This window comes from Cyprinodon tularosa, unplaced genomic scaffold, assembly GCF_016077235.1.
Source record: "Cyprinodon tularosa strain WSP-4 unplaced genomic scaffold, ASM1607723v1 ctg168, whole genome shotgun sequence".
Classification (NCBI taxonomy): Eukaryota; Metazoa; Chordata; class Actinopteri; order Cyprinodontiformes; family Cyprinodontidae; genus Cyprinodon; species Cyprinodon tularosa.
Genome location: NW_024038513.1, coordinates 1,372,334 through 1,390,224, shown reverse-complemented (window position 1 = coordinate 1,390,224; position 17,891 = coordinate 1,372,334). Strand labels below are relative to the sequence as shown.

Genomic DNA, 17,891 nt, shown 5'->3' with positions numbered 1-17,891 from the left:
TTCCTCTCCAATGTCACTACATGAATGCTGGGTGTGAGGGATGAGAAAACATTGAACCACTCAGACTGTATGCTCTGGTTGAATTGTCTCTGTAAATACCTTGAGATGACATGAGTTGTGAATTGGCACTAAATAAATAAACAGGTTTTATTGTATTGTATTATGGAGATACTTAAGTACATAAGTTTGTGACACTCAAAAAAGTTTAAGAGCCAGTGGCTTTTAGCATGATCTAATCAGGTTGCAGGGGACTTCATACACTTTTCAAATGCAAAGCAAGTAACAAGTCTATAACTGTTTTCCTTTAAGGGTAAAGTAGGTGAACCAAAGTTGATGTCTGTATTATTTTGTTCAACATGTCTTCAGTTTCCTGTTGACTTTTTTTTAGCCTAAGCTGATGCATATTCATAGCTGAAAGTGGAAGTGGTGGGAAGGTACCACATTACACGCTTTGAGACCACATCCTTAGTCACTGTGCTGACAGTGACGCCTTTAGCTCGCTACCTGAGTGTCCTTCCACTCAGTCTTCTGCCGGCAATGCTTAAGTGACTCCAGGATCACCTTCAACTATCAAACTGCAATCAAACCACCATTCAAAAAGGTAAAAAACTGCTGTTTTTCTGTGTTTATAGATCAAACGTCAAGTTTAAAGAAAGGTCTTAGATTATTAACATTTTTAATGCTTTTTCATATATTTGTATACTAATGCAAATCTATTCATCTTCATATCCTTTTCACTTTGAAAGCTAATACTAATTTATTAACGCCTCTTGTACTTTTTAAATCTTACCGGGTTGTGCTCTTTTTGTAATGATTAACCTTTGCTCCAGTTCGGCATAAGATGATTTAAAGTCGAGATGTTTTCTTTTATTTGTGCTTTCTTTAAATTCAACAGTCAATCAGCTATCTCTATTTCTGTCTTCAGTCTCATGTGCTGTGTTTTCCCCTGCCTGCCCAGCTTCTGATAACCGTGAGTCATCCGCATGGCTCCTCCACCTCTGTTCCTATCATTGCTCTGGGTTCTCACGGTATTCATTGGTGGAGGTAAGATTGTTTATGGGATCTAAAGAACCTTTTCCTCTGTTCTGTACATTAACATTTCAGAAGATTATTCTTCTTTAAAAAATTTCATGTAGTTTTAAATCAGTGAATCCTCTCTTATACCTGCATTTCATTAATCAAAAAATTAAAATGGCTTTGCATTTTAAGATAGGTTGAAACTTCTAGGTTGAGATAAGAATCACTGTGGCTGCCATTCGGGATTAAGAAGGGCAAATCTGTGTACCGAAACCGTTGCAAATGACCTCCTTTTTTCTCCTCTGCAGCAGCTGCATCTGTCTGCAATATCACCTGCAGCACGGACTACAACACAAAGCTTAACTGCTCCTGCTCAGGCTCTGTGCCAGCACTTCCTGTTCGACTAAATGTGACTTGCAGGTAAAAAGTTGTCTTGTCATTGTTTGATGTCGTTGCAAATTATTTTATTTGAAATAGCACAGCAAGTCTGCAGTGGCTGTTTTAAGCTCTGTTTTAAAAAAGAGAAACAGCTCCATGAGTCATTTTCACACCTGTGACAGTTTCTGACATTTAGGAAAGCAAGCCTCTGCAGCATCTGAGTTGAGTTACCAATTAGAATATAAATAAGAGCCAATGGTTGGAGATAAACACACCTCCCAAACATTTTCTTTTAAGCTCAAACACAGATTTTCACTAACTTTTATAAACTCTCTTCAAAGTCAATTCCTCTTTGACATAAACAGCCACCCCCTCCCCCACAGATCTGTAGCAGTAAAGATCATGTCTGACTAAGACAAAAGGTCAAGTTCAATTTTTAGACATATGATCCTCAAAGTTTGCAGCAGAACAAAGAAAATAAAATGTAAATATTTCATTGCATTTAAGAAATTACTCCGATGGTCTGTTTGCACAATGAAGGTGCGGACAGATAGAACAGGTGAGGATTAAAGATGACGTGACAGTGGAGGCGGCTTTTTGCAGATTGGATACTTAAACAGAGTTTAGTCTCGGCTGTAAGTTGGTGAGAAAACCGTTTGTTGCAGCCGTGCCAAATTTCATGTTCCACTTCTCTTTCCTCTACTTCTTGTTTACCTTGAAAACATGGCAGGTGATCGCTAAGCTTGGGAAGAGTTGAGTATCAACCAGTTACATTTAGTTGAGCAACTTTTAGGACAAATTCACTGTTTGGAGGAGCTGAACTTAAGTCAACTTTTCCTTTTTTACTGAATTTGTATTCTATGACAGTTTTGCTAATCTTACTAGAGTAGATTTTCTGGTTACTCAACCCACCATGAGTAACAAGCTCTTTAGAGATTATGTGAATAAACATTGAACTGTAGATATTAAGCTGGAAGCTCTTTTTATTTCCTGATTTTCCTGTGTTGACTTCCATTGATTTTAGTCTTATTCAAGCCTTTCTATGTCCTAACCCTAAAACTAGCCCTAAACCTAACCATTGCCAATGCATACCTCACCCTAACCCAAGTGACACATTAGCTCTAAAGCTAACCATTAGCAAAAGAGCATGTGAGGACCGGCAAAAGGTCCTCACTTTGCAACAACCTGTCCTCAATATGATGGTGAAATTGGAAAAAATGGTTCTCACTCTGATGGCTAGACAGTTACATGCACACACACACAAACACACAACAACAACATGGAACGCCACAACCAGGTAGCTGTCATAGTGTACAGGAACATCTGCCATGAGTATGGGCTGGAAGTCCCAAGGTCAAAATGGAAGACACCTCCTAAGGTAGTTGAAATTGACCAAGCTGCTCTTACTTTCCGAGCTGGAAAGTAAGAGCAGCAGTGGTGCCAGTGGTAATTGGAGCACTGGGGGCTGTGACCCCCAAACTGGGAGAGTGGCTACAGCAGATTCCAGGTAAAACATCAGAGGTCTCTGTCCAGAAGAGCGCAGTCCTAGGAACAGCTAAGATACTGCGCAGAACCCTCAAACTCCCAGGCCTCTGGTAGAGGACCCGAGCTTGAGGATGACACATACCAAAAAAACTGTTTTATATATATATATATATATATATAGGGTTGTGCGCAGTGTCTTTGCTGTTCCTAGAACTGCACTCTTCTGGACCGAGACGTCTGATGTATTTCCAGGAATCTGCAGGCTACCTGTGTGATTTGAAAACGTGTTCTTCTTCCTGACTTTGTTAAATAACTGCATTTTTTTTTTCTTCCTTTGCTCTAAAATACCAGAATTTGCACATAGCTGTCGGATTAAGTCATAATAAACATTAAGTCAGATGTTATGAGCCAAACGTTTCTCAGTATTTGAATAGCCATTTTCCTTTTCTCCTAATTACACTCTTTACTTTTGCTTGAGTAAAAAATGTTAATTTAATAGTGCTAATCTCTCTTAAATAAACGTTTTGGGAACTCCACCTACCTCTACTTAGTTTATTGCAGGGTCCTGGAGGTCCGGTGTTCTGCAAATTTTAGATGTGTTTCTGTGTCCAGAACTCCTCTATATTATCCTCTCAGTAGGTAATTATTTGACTCAGTTTTGTTGAAGCAGAGACACATCTAAAAGGTACATGGAAGCGGACCTGGAGGGCCCAAATTAGGGAACCCTGACCTATTACAAACAAACTCTGTAAATATGAAACCATGATAAATGGTAAATTAATAGGAAGCCTACCTTTCCCATCGTGCATTTGAAAATGAGAGCTTTTTATGCCAGAAAATTTCCTCCAAAAAGTGTGTTGATATATAAAAACATAAATATTTAAGGTCACACTTAGACTTTGATATCTGAACCACATTACTGGATTCATTCATAAGAAGTCCATGCGGGATTTGAACATTGGTGAACATTATGATTGATATTTGTTATCTTTTTATGCTCTGACCAAACAGCAGGTGTTTAATTTGTCTCTGCCTGCAGCAAAGTCTTCTCCTAACGGCGGATTGTTCTTTTACAGTGATGATAGTGACGATGAGGTTAAAGGCAGCTGTGAGATCAAACCACCTCATTCTTGGTGCTCTATCGTTGAAGAGAATCTCTACTTAGTTGCTTCAGTTGACAACATCTGCTCTGCTACAGTCAGCCTGCCCAGCAGCGAAGGATGGGTAGAACTCAATGAGTCATTCCGATGGGCGATCTCTCAAGTGGGTACGTTCAACAGATAGTAACTCATAACAGCACGCATCATTTCTGCTGAGCTGATAACCAAGTGAAGTAAAAACTTTAAAAAAATGAAGAAGAAAAAATCCATCTGAGAACTGTTTTAAGGTCACCTATCTTTGGCAACTGAAGATTTGTTGGAAGAAGCACATTTTTAACCCCCAGTTTCTTCTGACCCCCTCTTGATTTATTCTTTTTTTTTTCAGTAAAACCTGAACCTCCTGTTAATATCAAAGTGGCAAATGCTACAGACCCTGGATTCTACAACATTACCTGGAGCGACACCTCGGATGGATGCCTGATATACGGAGTCCGCATAAGAAATGCAACAGACCTGTTTCAGGTAATATGTGTGCAAAAAGCACAGCTGGAGCTAAAATCCCATTTGCTGTGACAATAACTGATAAAGTCAAATCGTATGCCGATGATATCCTGCTGAGTTGTGCTTCTCCTCTCTGACAAACAGGATATAATCAATGAGGTACAGGGAAAAGAGAAATACTTTAGGCTAAGTGAAGAAATCCTCCGACCTGACACCGCCTACATTGTGGACGTTCGGGCAAAACACTGTCCTGATTACTACCTTCAGGGTCCGTGGAGCGAATGGAGTTCTGGTATCCAGTGGATCACAGCGAAAGCTTCTCAGGAGGAAGAAGGTGGAGAATGTTATACCTACTCCTTTCAAACTATGCATCTTAGGTCAAAACTACTGTTATTCTTAGGTGTAAAACACTCAAATCAAATGTATTTATCATTTGCAGATTTACCAGGAATAAATTTTTACTGGCTTTACATATCAACGCCCATCATTCTCTTCCTCGCCCTCCTGTTATTGGGATACCTACAAAAACCGTGAGTACCTTCAAACACTGCAGCGGTGTGCGTCTTTAACGGGATTCCCCCACTGACTTGACTGATTTTAGTCTTTTTATCAAGAAGAATGTTTTCAAGACTAAAGAAATTCATTGAAACTTCTCTTTTAACGCTCTGTTCAATCGCATCCTGATTAAACAAAAATGAGCTGATAAAGTGGAGAGAAGGACTGAAGGTCACCATCATACTGCCTTCCAGTAAATGATTAGCAAAAAGTCTCACCGCATTAGTTGATTCCTGGCATCACCTCCCACATATGTAGAAACCACGGCACCGCAGTACGTGCAGCGGCCCGTTGCACTGAATGGCTCACAGGCATAGGAAGTCTTGCAGCAGAGCATCACAGAAGCAAGAGCAACTTGCTTTGGCTCTCCACACTTTCAAGAAGCAAACATAGACTCGGAAGAGTAACCAACCGGATAAATTTTGCTCTTTTTTTATGTAACGATGATGTAACAATTGAGGTGTGAGAAGCAGTTTTCACACTTTGAGTTTTGGCATGCCTTTGCTCTCCTTGACAGTCTTTACAAAGGAGCTCCTTGTTATGTGGAGCATTCCTTCGTCAATTTATTTAGCTTCAATACAGCTGAGTAATTAATTCCAGATTAAACAGATTTTAAATCAGGGTTCATACAGCATAAGGCAAGTTAAATTCAAGACTTTTTAATGCCACTTGAAATAAAAATTTAAGACCAAATTCACAAGAAACGCAAGAAAAACCTGCTTGCGACAACTTAACCCAAAGGTTTATTTTAACATAAACCACTGCACTAATGTTTCGAATTTTGAAAAGCTTCCCATGCAGGAAGAAAGCTAAAAACACACAAATGACAGAAATATTTTAACAATTATTTAACTGAAGTCACAAATTTTGTTTTAGCAGGAAACAAAACAAATCAGTTTTAAAGCCCCAACATAACCAGTGCTAAGTCTTTTTTGCAGCTATTTTTCTTTCTATGGTTTTCTTAGTATGTTTGATTTGGTGATAAGTGGAGGCGTTGCAGAGACAAGGGTGGAACAAAAAAAAATTGTCAATTTTAATGTTTTATTTAGATTACAAAAATAAATCATAATAAAAACAATCCTTTTTATGATGTTTTAAAAATTAAGACCTACGAAAGACTGATTTAAGACATTTTACTACCAATTAAGGCCTTAATTTTATTTTGAAGAATTCAATGCCTTTTAAGACTTTTTAAGGACCTGCGGGAACCCTGTAAATAGAATTTGATTGTGATGATATTGCAACACTAAAAACTGCTTTCCAGACAGAATAAAGCATAATTAATCAGTGAATATCTGTTTATTGCGTTCAGATTTGATATCAGACTCCTTAGAAGAATAATATTGACCTTAAAATCCACACTGAGGACGAATATGTGACTTAGACACCACCTTCTACAAAAATCACTCCTTTGCTTTAGTTTTTGCCGTTTTTAACTATGGAGTAAAATAGCTTTCAATAAATTGTCTGAATTTATAGATGTAGGACAGCTAATGAAAATACATTTAAGATATTTGTTCCTTGTTTTTAGCTTTTTCATACATGTGACATCACATTTCATCTCAGATTACAATTTTTGAAAGTTACAAATACAAGTTACAACTTTGCTAAAATACAAGTACTCGTAAGAAATGTATTAGTACGAATTTACAACCCCCCAATGAAGCCGTTAGGTCAGGAATACACGGTACGATTTTTTCAATCGTTGCACGCAGCTACAGCTCAAACTGTACGATGAATTTGCAGGGTTTAAAAGTTCACAGCTCACGATGTATGTTCTTACACTGTACTGCCCGATGCTCTGATGCGATCTAATTGCTCACACTGAACGTCCAAAAACCAAACGACTCGTCAATCTGGAGCAAGAAGAAGAAGTTTGTTTGATTTTACCTTTCAATTCCTGATCGGGAGTCGGACGCGAGAGGCTAACTGCCCCTCGTTAACCAGTGTATACAACATGCCGCTGGTCGAAAAATGAGGCTGAAACTTGGCCCGATCCAAAAAATGGTCGCCCGACTGAAAAATCGGCCTGAAAAGGGCATAAACTCTCTGCGTGTATGCTTGAGTTTACACTCCTAACCAGGTAGTGGCAGTAATGCACCTGAAGGCGGTTACCAACCACTGCTTAACAGGGAGAAAGATAATGGGCGTTTCTCAATTCACGAGAATGCGAGTACGTACTCGAGTTCTCGTCAAGTCCGTTCTTGGCGAGAATGCAGGAAGATCGGACTTGACTAGAACGCGAGCACGCAAGCACGTATGTGTATTGGAACAGAAGCGTACTCGTGACGTCATCACAGGCAACGTTCTTTAGCATTTCTTTAACAGTCAAAACTATTTATTCCCTACACAAAACATTTTGAAAACAATATTTTTAATTTCTAAAGCTTAAAAAACATAAAAAAAAATTACAGAACCGCAAAAAACCGCCATCAGAACGAGTGGTAGTTCACACATAACTAGACCGAGAGAAGTGCACTACAGACGGGGTAAATTTAGCCCTGGCTGCGGTTACCCTCGGAGGTCTGCTGGTCACTCTGGTCCGCTCAACGTTGGACTTTTTTTTTTTTTTCGCACTAACTCTGTAAACAGGCCACACAGGGAGGCTTAAATGTATAATGTTATCGCCTCAAACGATTTCAAAACGTACTTTTGAAGAACAACAGCAGCAGAAAAGGGAATGTTTAACTTAACACTGTGAGCGCTGTCTCGAATCAAGCTGCGGCCGCGGGGCATTCTGGGGAAGCGGTCAGTCTGAAGAACGCACAAGTCTGCTCTGATGCATGCTCGATAAAGAGGGCGGGGCGAGAACAACATCCGGGGATTTGATGCGTTCTCGATCTGGCGTTCTCGAGAATTGGAACGGTACTCGGGCTGAGGCTGATGACGTGTCACGAGTACACGAGCACACCAGAACGCTCAAGAACGCATATTGAGAAACGCCTGATGATCCAGAAGCACAGAATTTTTTTTTTTATGTCGTCTTCCTCTTCTTCTTTTGACTAATGCTAGTTGGTAAACAACATTTAGGTGCGTTACTGCCACCCACTGGTGTAACAGCGTCATCTGGGTTTGTAGATTCATAATTATATATTTGTTATAAGTAGGCTACTTTTGTATTTGCAAAGTTGTAACCTGTATTTATAGCTTTTAAACTTTGATTCTAACAGATGAAAATCTGATGTTAGGTGTTATAAAAAGGAACTAATACCATTATTATTTATTACTTTTTTGTTTATTGGCTTACGTTTACAAACTCACACACCTGCACATCTATCTTTATTAACAGTTATTTTACCCAATTATCAATCATTATCCAATCATTTTTTTTTTGTTGTTCTACTTTGTTCTTTTGCGTTTTGTCGGCTTGGACAACTTTTAGGTGCACTGCTGCCACCAACTGGTGAGCAGTATAAAAGCTTCATGAGGGGTCACAGATTTGTACTCGTGAATTTGTGAGTCATACCTATAGGATAAATTTGCAAGGTTATCATTTCTAAACTTGTATCAAGAAACACAATCAAAGCTTACATTTATTTAAGTTTGCTGACTTATATTTACAAATTCAGACACCAAACTAATAAGCAATACAGAAGCACAGTGCTAGTATATTCTAAAATTATTTAATGTTGCTAATAACTAAGATCCTTTTAGAAACTTTGCTTTTTATGTGTCTCCATTTTATTTACTGTATCTATATCAACACTGTATCTCTGTTTGGTAATAGGTCTTAATTTCATAATAGCATTGCTACCTTTTTATCTGAATTTTGAGATAAATTGTTCATAACTTCAACAAGTTCAGTATTAACATCGTTAATGAAACAACTATAAATGTCATTAGAATAAAATACAGAGGTGTCATCAGCATATAGGATAACTAAAAGACAATTTCTACCATAGAACCAACATGTTTTCAATTCATAGCATGTGCCCTGAAAGGGATAGAGTTTATAAGAGGAATTTAAAGAGAACTCAGGCGACGTCTTGATTTCGTGTTTTGGTTTGGGTCCTTTTTCGGGAAATCGCCAAAACCAACCTCCAGTTGACAAGTTTTGTTCTCAATCTCTGCCTTCTGGTTAATAAACCTTTATGATGATGATCATTATCATCTTGTTCTGAGTTGGAGCGTGGGATATTTTATTATCAAATGTTAAGATCAAACTCTGACTCATTCATTCAGCAAAATGCTTTGTAATCATTTATACGACAGCCATGTTTGGTCTTGTTTTTTAAACCAGAATTACATGTCATGATTTTTAAGGGTTTATAAATGTAAAAAAAAAACACAAAGACCAGCATAAAGTCATTACTTGCAACAATTAAAAAAAAAAGCAAATACAGAAAAGGACATGTTCAAGGAAGAAATGTGATGAGACTGGGGTCAGATGCACCAGATTTTGTTATATTTCGCTCTGTTACTCTAGATTTGACACTAGATTTTTTTAATTATGCAAAGCCAATTTTTCTACAATAAACTTTTTACTGAATTTATGATTTTCATTATAATTTTTGTAATAATATTTTTTTGTTTAAGATATATTGTTAAAATAATAAAGTATTATTTATCATCCTTATTCAGATGAAAATTTGAAATATTTCCAGATAAGTTGGCCTTATATTAGCGTTAAATGAAATAGGTAGAATTCAACAACAACCTTTGTTTTACCAATTATAAGTCTGTGTATTAATCGTGCAAAATTAACCTTTGAGAAAACTGGGCTTCGAAAACCACCGTAGACGACCACAATGACTAGACATGTAGACTATTTCACACATTTAACTATTAAACTGCCATTACAGTTTCAAGTAGATATAGAAACTAAAATTAACATAACTGTATAGAGAAATGGGTAAAAAAAAAAATATAATGTGTGTAATTTAGTTTATTAAGTAATTTTTACATTCAAATACACAAAATAAATAGACTTCAACAGCAACAAATTAATATATAAAATTCAAACAAAGGGATGCGCTTATGGGATTAACTTACATATTTGAAGAAGAGTTTCTGATTATTAAAAGCAAGGTTTTCAACAAAGGCAGTATATGTTTTTACACTATTTTATTAAAAAATTATTACATGATTTAAGCCCGTGGACATAATTTTACTATATATAAATATTTGTAAGTCCTGCCTCTAAAAACAGAACTGTTTTCTTTCTGGTTGTAGCCAATAGTTCATGTTAGCAAAGCATCTTTGAGTTAACCACTGTTTCCTCCGAAAACAGATGTCTGACTTTTTATACAAAAACAACACCTCTGTCAACAGCTGACAATTATATAAACACAATAATGGACACAAAATGAACAATTCTTAACAGTAGATTTAAACTTTAATTGTAAATGTCTGTTAAGACATGAATGAGTGCGATGCTAATGTTAGCTTAGCTCTTACATACTTCCAAATTGAACATTAATCATTATTTTACACATATTTCCAGTGCTGTCAAAACACATTCATAACTGTGTTAAACTTATATATTAAATGAGGACTTCACTTAACCATTAACTCTAAGAGAACAACAGTTAGTCTAAAGATGCTTTGCTAACGTTACTGTCCCTATATAAGGCGAAAACAGTAGTTTTAAGAATATAAAGCAGTTTACTTTAGCTTAAGGCCGAGTGTTTGTGTCATTGCTCCAGGTTGCTTCAAATCGGACACAATTGACATACTAACAACCCGATGTCCCTGGACAGATATATATATATATATACATATATAAACAAAGTGGTATAGTGTAAAGATACTGTGGGACTTCCAGATACAAAAAGAGTAGATGGTTTTGGCCAAACAACTGAACATTGTGACCATTTATAAGCAGGAGAGGTCCGCTATAGTGATCGATGTGGCCCTCCCAAATGATAGAAACATCAGCAATAAAAGATCATTAAAAATTGGAGATGAAGGACTCAGGGAAGAACCGGAGAGCCTGGAGGTGAAGGGGACTGTAGTGCCCGCGGTCAGTGGAGCTCTGGGAACCCCTAGACTGGAAAACAGTTTCCTGGAGAAACATCAGAGATCTCAGTCCAGAAGAGGTTCCAAGGACAGCCTCTAATTATTGGGAAACGTGTGCAGAAATCAGTTTAATTATCGTTTTTATTGGAAGTAGTGATATCTACAGCAGACTGAAAGGAGTATCTATGATAACCCTCCTTTGAACAAGGATGCAGAGGCCTATTATTAAACCAGCTCAGCTCTTTAGTTCTGCTATATTTGCTGGCTTTTTATTTTTTATTTTTTCACATGCTCAATAATTAGGCAAATAATTATCGGTTCTAGATAATTACAGTAGATGTTTTTTTGTTTTCTTGTTTTTTTTATGTTACATCTGAAATAGACGAAGGGTCTCTCGGTTTTGCTTATAAAAAAGGACCAAATTGGGTCAACTGTCAAAAGCTAATCTCTTATTAAACTTCTTCATGTTTTTTTTTTGTGTGTTTTTTCAGGTGTTGGCTGAAAAAACTCAGAATGATCACATACATCCCCAGACCCCATGAATTTTTCAAGCCCCTCTACCAAAACTATGACGGGAATTTCACGGTAAGGGAAAACAAAAGCACACTTTCAAATTGTTTGTAGTTTCCAATATAGCCCAGCAGGTGCTGCTGAAGAGGGGACTTACTGCACATCTGGACCCTGTTTGTCTGGGACTTTCCCTTCCCCTGCAGGTTGAAGGGACTCAGTGATGTGCATGACTCATTCTGCAGGGGCTTCATGAGCCTGACAAACTGTGGGAGGATATTTGTCTCAGTCAGTCAGAGCTGTTCCACCTCACTGGAAATTACCCCCTGAAAGTCTGTTTCAGGTCTTTGATTTGCCATGGTGTCACACTAAAAACAGCCTGTTTTTTTACCTGAAGGAGACATAGTGAAAAAGTCGTGGTTTACGTTTTTTATTATTTTTTTCACAACGGTTGAATGGTTATCTCTGCTCTTTAACTTTTTAATTTTCCCCCTAATGTAAATTTACTCTTGATGTCTGCTATTTTTATATATCAGCAGTCAGATTATGCTGCTGCGTAGGCGGCTGTTCAGGACTCAGTTTCCTTCAAACATATATGTGTGATGTGTATCTACATTATCTTACCCTTCTACTTGATGTTATGTTCCATGTTATATTTTATTCAGTTCAACGCACTTTATTTATATATAGTCAATTCACAAAATATGCAAACTCAAGGTACTTTACAGATACAATTCAACCATATCATAAAGTCAGATTGCTTAAAAAGTTGTTTTTTTTCTAATGTAAACCCAATGATTGAATCTAGTCCCATATTTAGATGATATGTTCCTCCTGAATTATGGAGCTAATTTTGTTCCGCTATTGTTACACCAAAGAACGCGTCTTGTAAGTCGACATTCCACAAAAAGAAATGCAATATAGAAATAAAACTAAAACAGAATTCTTAACAAAGAAAAGATTAAGAGTAATTTAGTTTAGTCAGATTAAAATTTTAAATGTTTATTTTATACAAAAGATTTCATATTATCTTTCATTCTATTCAATTTTATTTATTTTTTTTAACATTTCCTTCTTTCTGATATAAGTATACAAATATCGTTCTTTTCAAATTGCATTTTACAGATCAGATTCTGTTCTCTTCTCCTCTGGAGGTGCTGGAAGTTAGCAACAACATTTTTCAGACAACAGTGATCATTCGTATAGGGATTTAGGTAGCAAATAATTTAAATATTAAAGTCTGACAAAATTTTAATTTAATTTATATTTTAAAATAGCAATAAAATATAAAGAGAAATGAAAAAATCTGAGAAACAAGTCTCTATTAAAACCTTTTTTTATTGAGAAGTTTTTTTAAAGTTGGATTTCTCATTTGAATTTTTACATTTTCCATTTAAAAAATGTCTTCTTAGCAGGCAACAACAAAGTAACCAAGTTCAACTTCTTTAGCATAAGGTCCAAGGTTTGAAGATACGAATGCATGGGTTTATGCGCATTTTGAACAAAATCAATTGAGTCAACATCATTAAAGATTATTAAAAAAAAAACAACCCTGCTGTCTCAAGTCAGTCCAAGCATACTGGCTTTATTAGAACTTAATACATTCAGACTGAGATGTTCTCAAAGTGCTTTTAAACTTGCTTGCAGGTTTTTATAAAGACAGTCAGCAGATGGCACTAATTCTTTACTTTACAATAGTAATTCCACATGATCAAGCATATGGCAACAGCATCTTCTAGCTTTTCAAAAGAAGCAAAACTAGACTCAGTTTGAGAGGACATCTACTGCAAGTGGCTGATGGCTGTGAGAACGGAAAGCGGCTGCATGAGCATAAGAAAATAGAAACTCTGGCTCAGAGCACTTTCACAAAATCAGAAAACATAGAACAGGGATGGAATTGCTTTTCTGAGTTATTTGGGCAAGTTAATGGTAAGAAATCCCCAAACAAGACATTACAGTAGGTGACATTCAGAATGTCCCCACTTTCCTTGATGGGCCCTTGGCTGGTCCCCTACAATTCCTTTTTAAATATCAATCTTTGTACTAAAATATTCTTTCTGTCATGATTTGTGGACATTAAGATCTAAAGAGAAGTGCCATCTCCTGGTCAGGACCTATAATTCAGTAGAAGGGTGGAGTTAGATTAAAAAAGAAATGCACGTCCAGGAGAAGTTTGGAAATTTGTGTGAACTTGTGTCTTGTGAAAATAAGTGACTAAAGAAGCTCTTGAACTAAATTTTCCTATACTATACTTGTTAGGCTGGGACTCAATCATTTCAGTCAATCAGAAACGTTCACACACAAAAAAGATGTGTTTTAACGCGCCTTGATAACCAGCTGTAATGACATACTTTGCCCAGCAGAGGAACACATAGGAACAGGCTACCCTACAAAAGCTTCCCCATAAGGAAATGGAGGCGTTAGAAAAAAAACGATGAAAGATAAGGTCTTTTTTCCACTTATGTAATTTCTACTTTAAATCTTAACAGCAGTCTAAGAAACTTAGAAAATCTTTCAGCTTTAAACTTCTTTTGAAAAAACCTTTTTTGTTTTTTTGTTTTTGTAAAATCAGTCCCAGATTATATTTACTTTACAAAACCAACCAGAGTAGAAACAAGCAAATGTGAACAGTTTTTATTTATTTTAGACACGCTTCTTTTTTTGTGCGTCTGCGTCTACAAAGTGACTGCGCCTTAGTTCCCCTTTCTAAGGCTGCTCTTGCACTACTGCCGTATCTCACATCCTTGTGGTGCAGACTGCTGGCGTCTTCGTTGATGTACAGATTCAGAGCGTAGTTCATGAGCTTTTGTAGGCAGGATGTGGTGGCCCTGGCGTCAAAAACTGATTCAAGTTTATCTGGTCATCTCAGGCTATAGGTGGCTGCATTTGCCTTACGTTAAACTGAAGTCTTTGAACTGCTTTAAAAGCCTCAGTGCATCAGAGGACAGCTTGCACATTAAATTAGCATCAAAGTTCACCTTATAGTTGTCGAAATTGATCTTTTTGCCATCTGCTATCTGCTTATTTAAAAATAGCATATACTTAATCAGCACATTCTTTACGTGAAACAAAAACTCTTCTGTTTAGTATAAATATTGCATCATAAAATAAGTGTTTGAGAAGTGATGGAAATTTTTTTAAAGTGAATCCAAACTATCATGTAAAAGGTATTCGCTTTTACTAACATTTTTTTTAAGCGTTTGGCATTTGGGTGACACTTCAGGGAAAATGAACACCTAAAAGAGGTTTCTATATTTCAGAACTTAAACTGAGAACAAGTTCGAATGATAGATGCAAACCGTAGCAGACATTATCAGACAGGTTGCTGAAATGTACTCTGCAGGCAGCAGTGAGGGATCCACATTAATCCACCATGTTAGGTTGTGTATGTGCAAAATCTCCTCAGGTTTCAGAACAATGGGCATGATGGGAGAGCAATGAAATATAAACATAACTGTATTAGAAGTGTGGTTTTATGACCTGATGTTAGACTGTGAAGTACAAAACATATCTCACTGATGTTTCACGACATTGGTTGGAAAAAAGAATGATTCAATCTATATGTCTATATTTTACAGTCTAGATGAAAGCTATGTGGCTGTTTCAAAGAGAGAAGCCTAGAGTTGTCCAGTGACCATTGGCCCAAAGGGTTAATATTTCTTATAAAACTGAATATCATCTGCATAAGGTGTCATGCAAGAAACTAAACAAACCTGATTAGTTGGTACTAACTTTATGTAGAAAAGGGGAAACACTGAGCCTTCTTAGGAGAAGTAATAGCATGTTTAGTGATGTGAAAAAGTAATTACACCCTTGCAGCCTAGACTGGATTCAAGAGGGAAATTCATAGACTAGTACTACTAATACTAAAGTGACCATCTTTGCACAAGCAGCTGCAGGCATTTTGTTTTGGAGTATTATAGTATTGATGCAGAGGTCAGCAATGATAACCTGACTCCGCCAGATGGATTTGCTCCGCATATCCATCTGGAAACCTTCCGTTGAAGTAATTTTGGGAAGGGGCGAAAATACTGGTTAGCTGATTGGCCTATGTTGGTGATAGACGGGCCAAATAAACCAATCAGATCAACGAAGCATATGACGTACTAACAGAGCAAAGACGAAGAGGAGCCAATTGATAGATCAAACTCTTGCCGAAACCAGTCGGGAGAAGAGCAAAAACATCTTTTCCTCTGAGAAAAGCCTCCAGAGCAGTGTTTTGCTCTTCTTTCAGTGAAGAAATACTCTGTAATTCCGATAAAACTTGTTCGATAGCCACGCTAACGCTAGTTTGATCGGCTGAAGCCGCCATGTTCTTTAGACTGAACTGTCGCGCTTCTCGTTGCATCACACCTCAACCCGCCTCAAAGCCAACGCTGATTGGACGTTCGTGAAACCTTGAAAGCTCGCGAGATCATGATGGTCTCACGAGGCTACAGCAATGACCCACGCAGGATAAAATAGTTTCCATACAACAGCCGGTAATCATTAGAATGCTATTTTAAAATTGTCTGAAATTCATCATATGTCGCTTTGTCAGTTTATTTAAAGGGAAACAACATTTAACAAACATTGTCAAGTTTTCTCAGAACTTCCATCCAAGGTTAACAATGGTTGATCTGAAAGCACCACAAACTATGTAGATTAATGTCTCCTTGTCAGAGTGATTCTGGTCATTTCTTTGGAAAAAACCAAACACTTTTTAAATAAACATCAGCTGTAGTAATTTTTTGTATGGTTTAGAGTTATCCTAACTCTGTCAAGATGCAGTCACTGCATTGTCATGTGGTTCTCTATACAACAGTTTCAAAGGGAAGAAAGGTTCTGTAGAAAAGTTGATCGAAATGTTTCCACAATAATGAAAATGACTGATAACATCGTACCAAATACTCGAGTATGAAGCTAATGTTGTTAAAATGATCCTAAAGGGTTCTTGGTAAGATAACACAGCTTCTCCATGGATGCTGCACAAATTGTTAGCTAAAATTTTAAAGATATACTTTTTTTTCCCCCATTTGAGCTACTTTTTTCTCAAAATAAAATGGAAATATTCAGTTTTAAATGTGTTTCTTGAATATGTTCAGTTATGAGTTGTTCTAAATGAAATTCTGTTTTATTTAACGCTATAGTTCTCATCAGTAATCCACTCTGTTTGTTCTTTAGGAATGGGTGAAGCCTGTGTTCACTGAGTATGATTACCTAAAGGTAACCACATGCATCACGATGATGAACGAGAAGCAGAGTGAAATCCTCAGCTGGAGAAACGAGAAGCAAAATTACAGCGAGGACCACGAGGTAAAAGATGGTGATGACTTCCCTCATGGTGCGCAGCTTCCCAGCAACCGACTGCTGCAATTCCAGGACAGCAGCACGTCACAGGGCACCGTCCACTCCACAGGACACATCTCTATCCACACTGTGACTCTTTCTGGAGAAGAGTTCGAGGGAGAGGTGACGTCACAGAGCTCGTTCAGAAGTTACCAAGATGGAGAAAGTTTTGGCTCATTTGATGACGCTAACAGGGATAATGCCTCGTATGATTTAGAGGAATCCCGAGTGTCGCAGATGGACCGGCAAAGTGGGATATCACTACGAGAAAACCAAATTGCCAATGATTTATTAATGGAAAACCAAAATTATCCGCCAGATGCTGAGTTTCAGGAAGCAGAGAGGGTGTCTCTGGACTCATTCAAGTCAAACGAACACTCGGAGGACGGCTACCCGCACGTGGACTTGGACACCATCGACAGTGGCTTTGGAGAGTGCAGCAGCCCCGGGGCTTCAGACTCACCCTCAAACTCCTTTCCAGAGCAGAGGCACTTAAATTCAAACTATGTCAAGCAGTGGATGATATCCAGCACAATTCAGGAGGACCCCAACAATGTGAACAATGAACTCCACACAGTAACTGTAGCATCTGATTCACAGCCGCAGTTACAGTAACTGTATCTATAAGAGGGATTATCGCCCGAGTACTATGTACACAATCTGTGTGTGTTTTATGCAACTCTTGTTTTCCATGCATATTATGAGCCAAGTAAAAGTATCTTTATTTAAAATTCTCTCTTGTATTTTTATGATGTACAGAAATCTGTGTATTGCTATAGAACTGAGATACTTGTATGATTTTAATGACACTCGTTTAGCGCTACCTTTATTTGTACAGATAATTTCAATTCAATTCAGTTTATTTATATAGCGCCAAATTCACAACACATGTCATCTCAAGGCACTTTACAGTTCAACCAGATCATACAGTCAAATTGATACAAAGTTTTCTATCTAAGGAAAACCAGTTGATTGCATTGACTCATTGACTCAAATACAATCCCCCACACTAAGCATGCTTGTAGCGACAGTGGAGAGGAAAAACTCCCTTTTAACAGGAAG

The 17,891-nt window shown here is 37.4% G+C and overlaps 1 protein-coding gene across 1 annotated transcript; it reads left to right on the top strand.

Moving 5' to 3' along the window:
• Window positions 1–436: 436 nt before the first annotated feature.
• Window positions 437–17,666, top strand: il21r.1 (interleukin 21 receptor, tandem duplicate 1). Its single transcript, XM_038281200.1, has 9 exons — window positions 437–601; window positions 926–1,044; window positions 1,326–1,437; window positions 3,957–4,147; window positions 4,366–4,502; window positions 4,626–4,815; window positions 4,921–5,011; window positions 11,486–11,579; window positions 16,665–17,666. The coding sequence occupies exons 2-9, from the start codon at window positions 984–986 to the stop codon at window positions 17,442–17,444; spliced, it is 1,656 nt and encodes a 551-aa protein (XP_038137128.1). The 5' UTR covers window positions 437–601; window positions 926–983; the 3' UTR covers window positions 17,445–17,666.
• Window positions 17,667–17,891: the final 225 nt, after the last annotated feature.

Bases quoted from the DNA above. Each gene is read 5' to 3' on its own strand.
- il21r.1 (XM_038281200.1), top strand. From the start codon at position 984: ATGGCTCCTCCACCTCTGTTCCTATCATTGCTCTGGGTTCTCACGGTA. The intron at 4,148-4,365 runs GTACGTTCAACA...TTTTTTTTTCAG, and splicing joins ATGGGCGATCTCTCAAGTGG to TAAAACCTGAACCTCCTGTT. The intron at 4,816-4,920 runs GTGGAGAATGTT...TATCATTTGCAG, and splicing joins AGCTTCTCAGGAGGAAGAAG to ATTTACCAGGAATAAATTTT.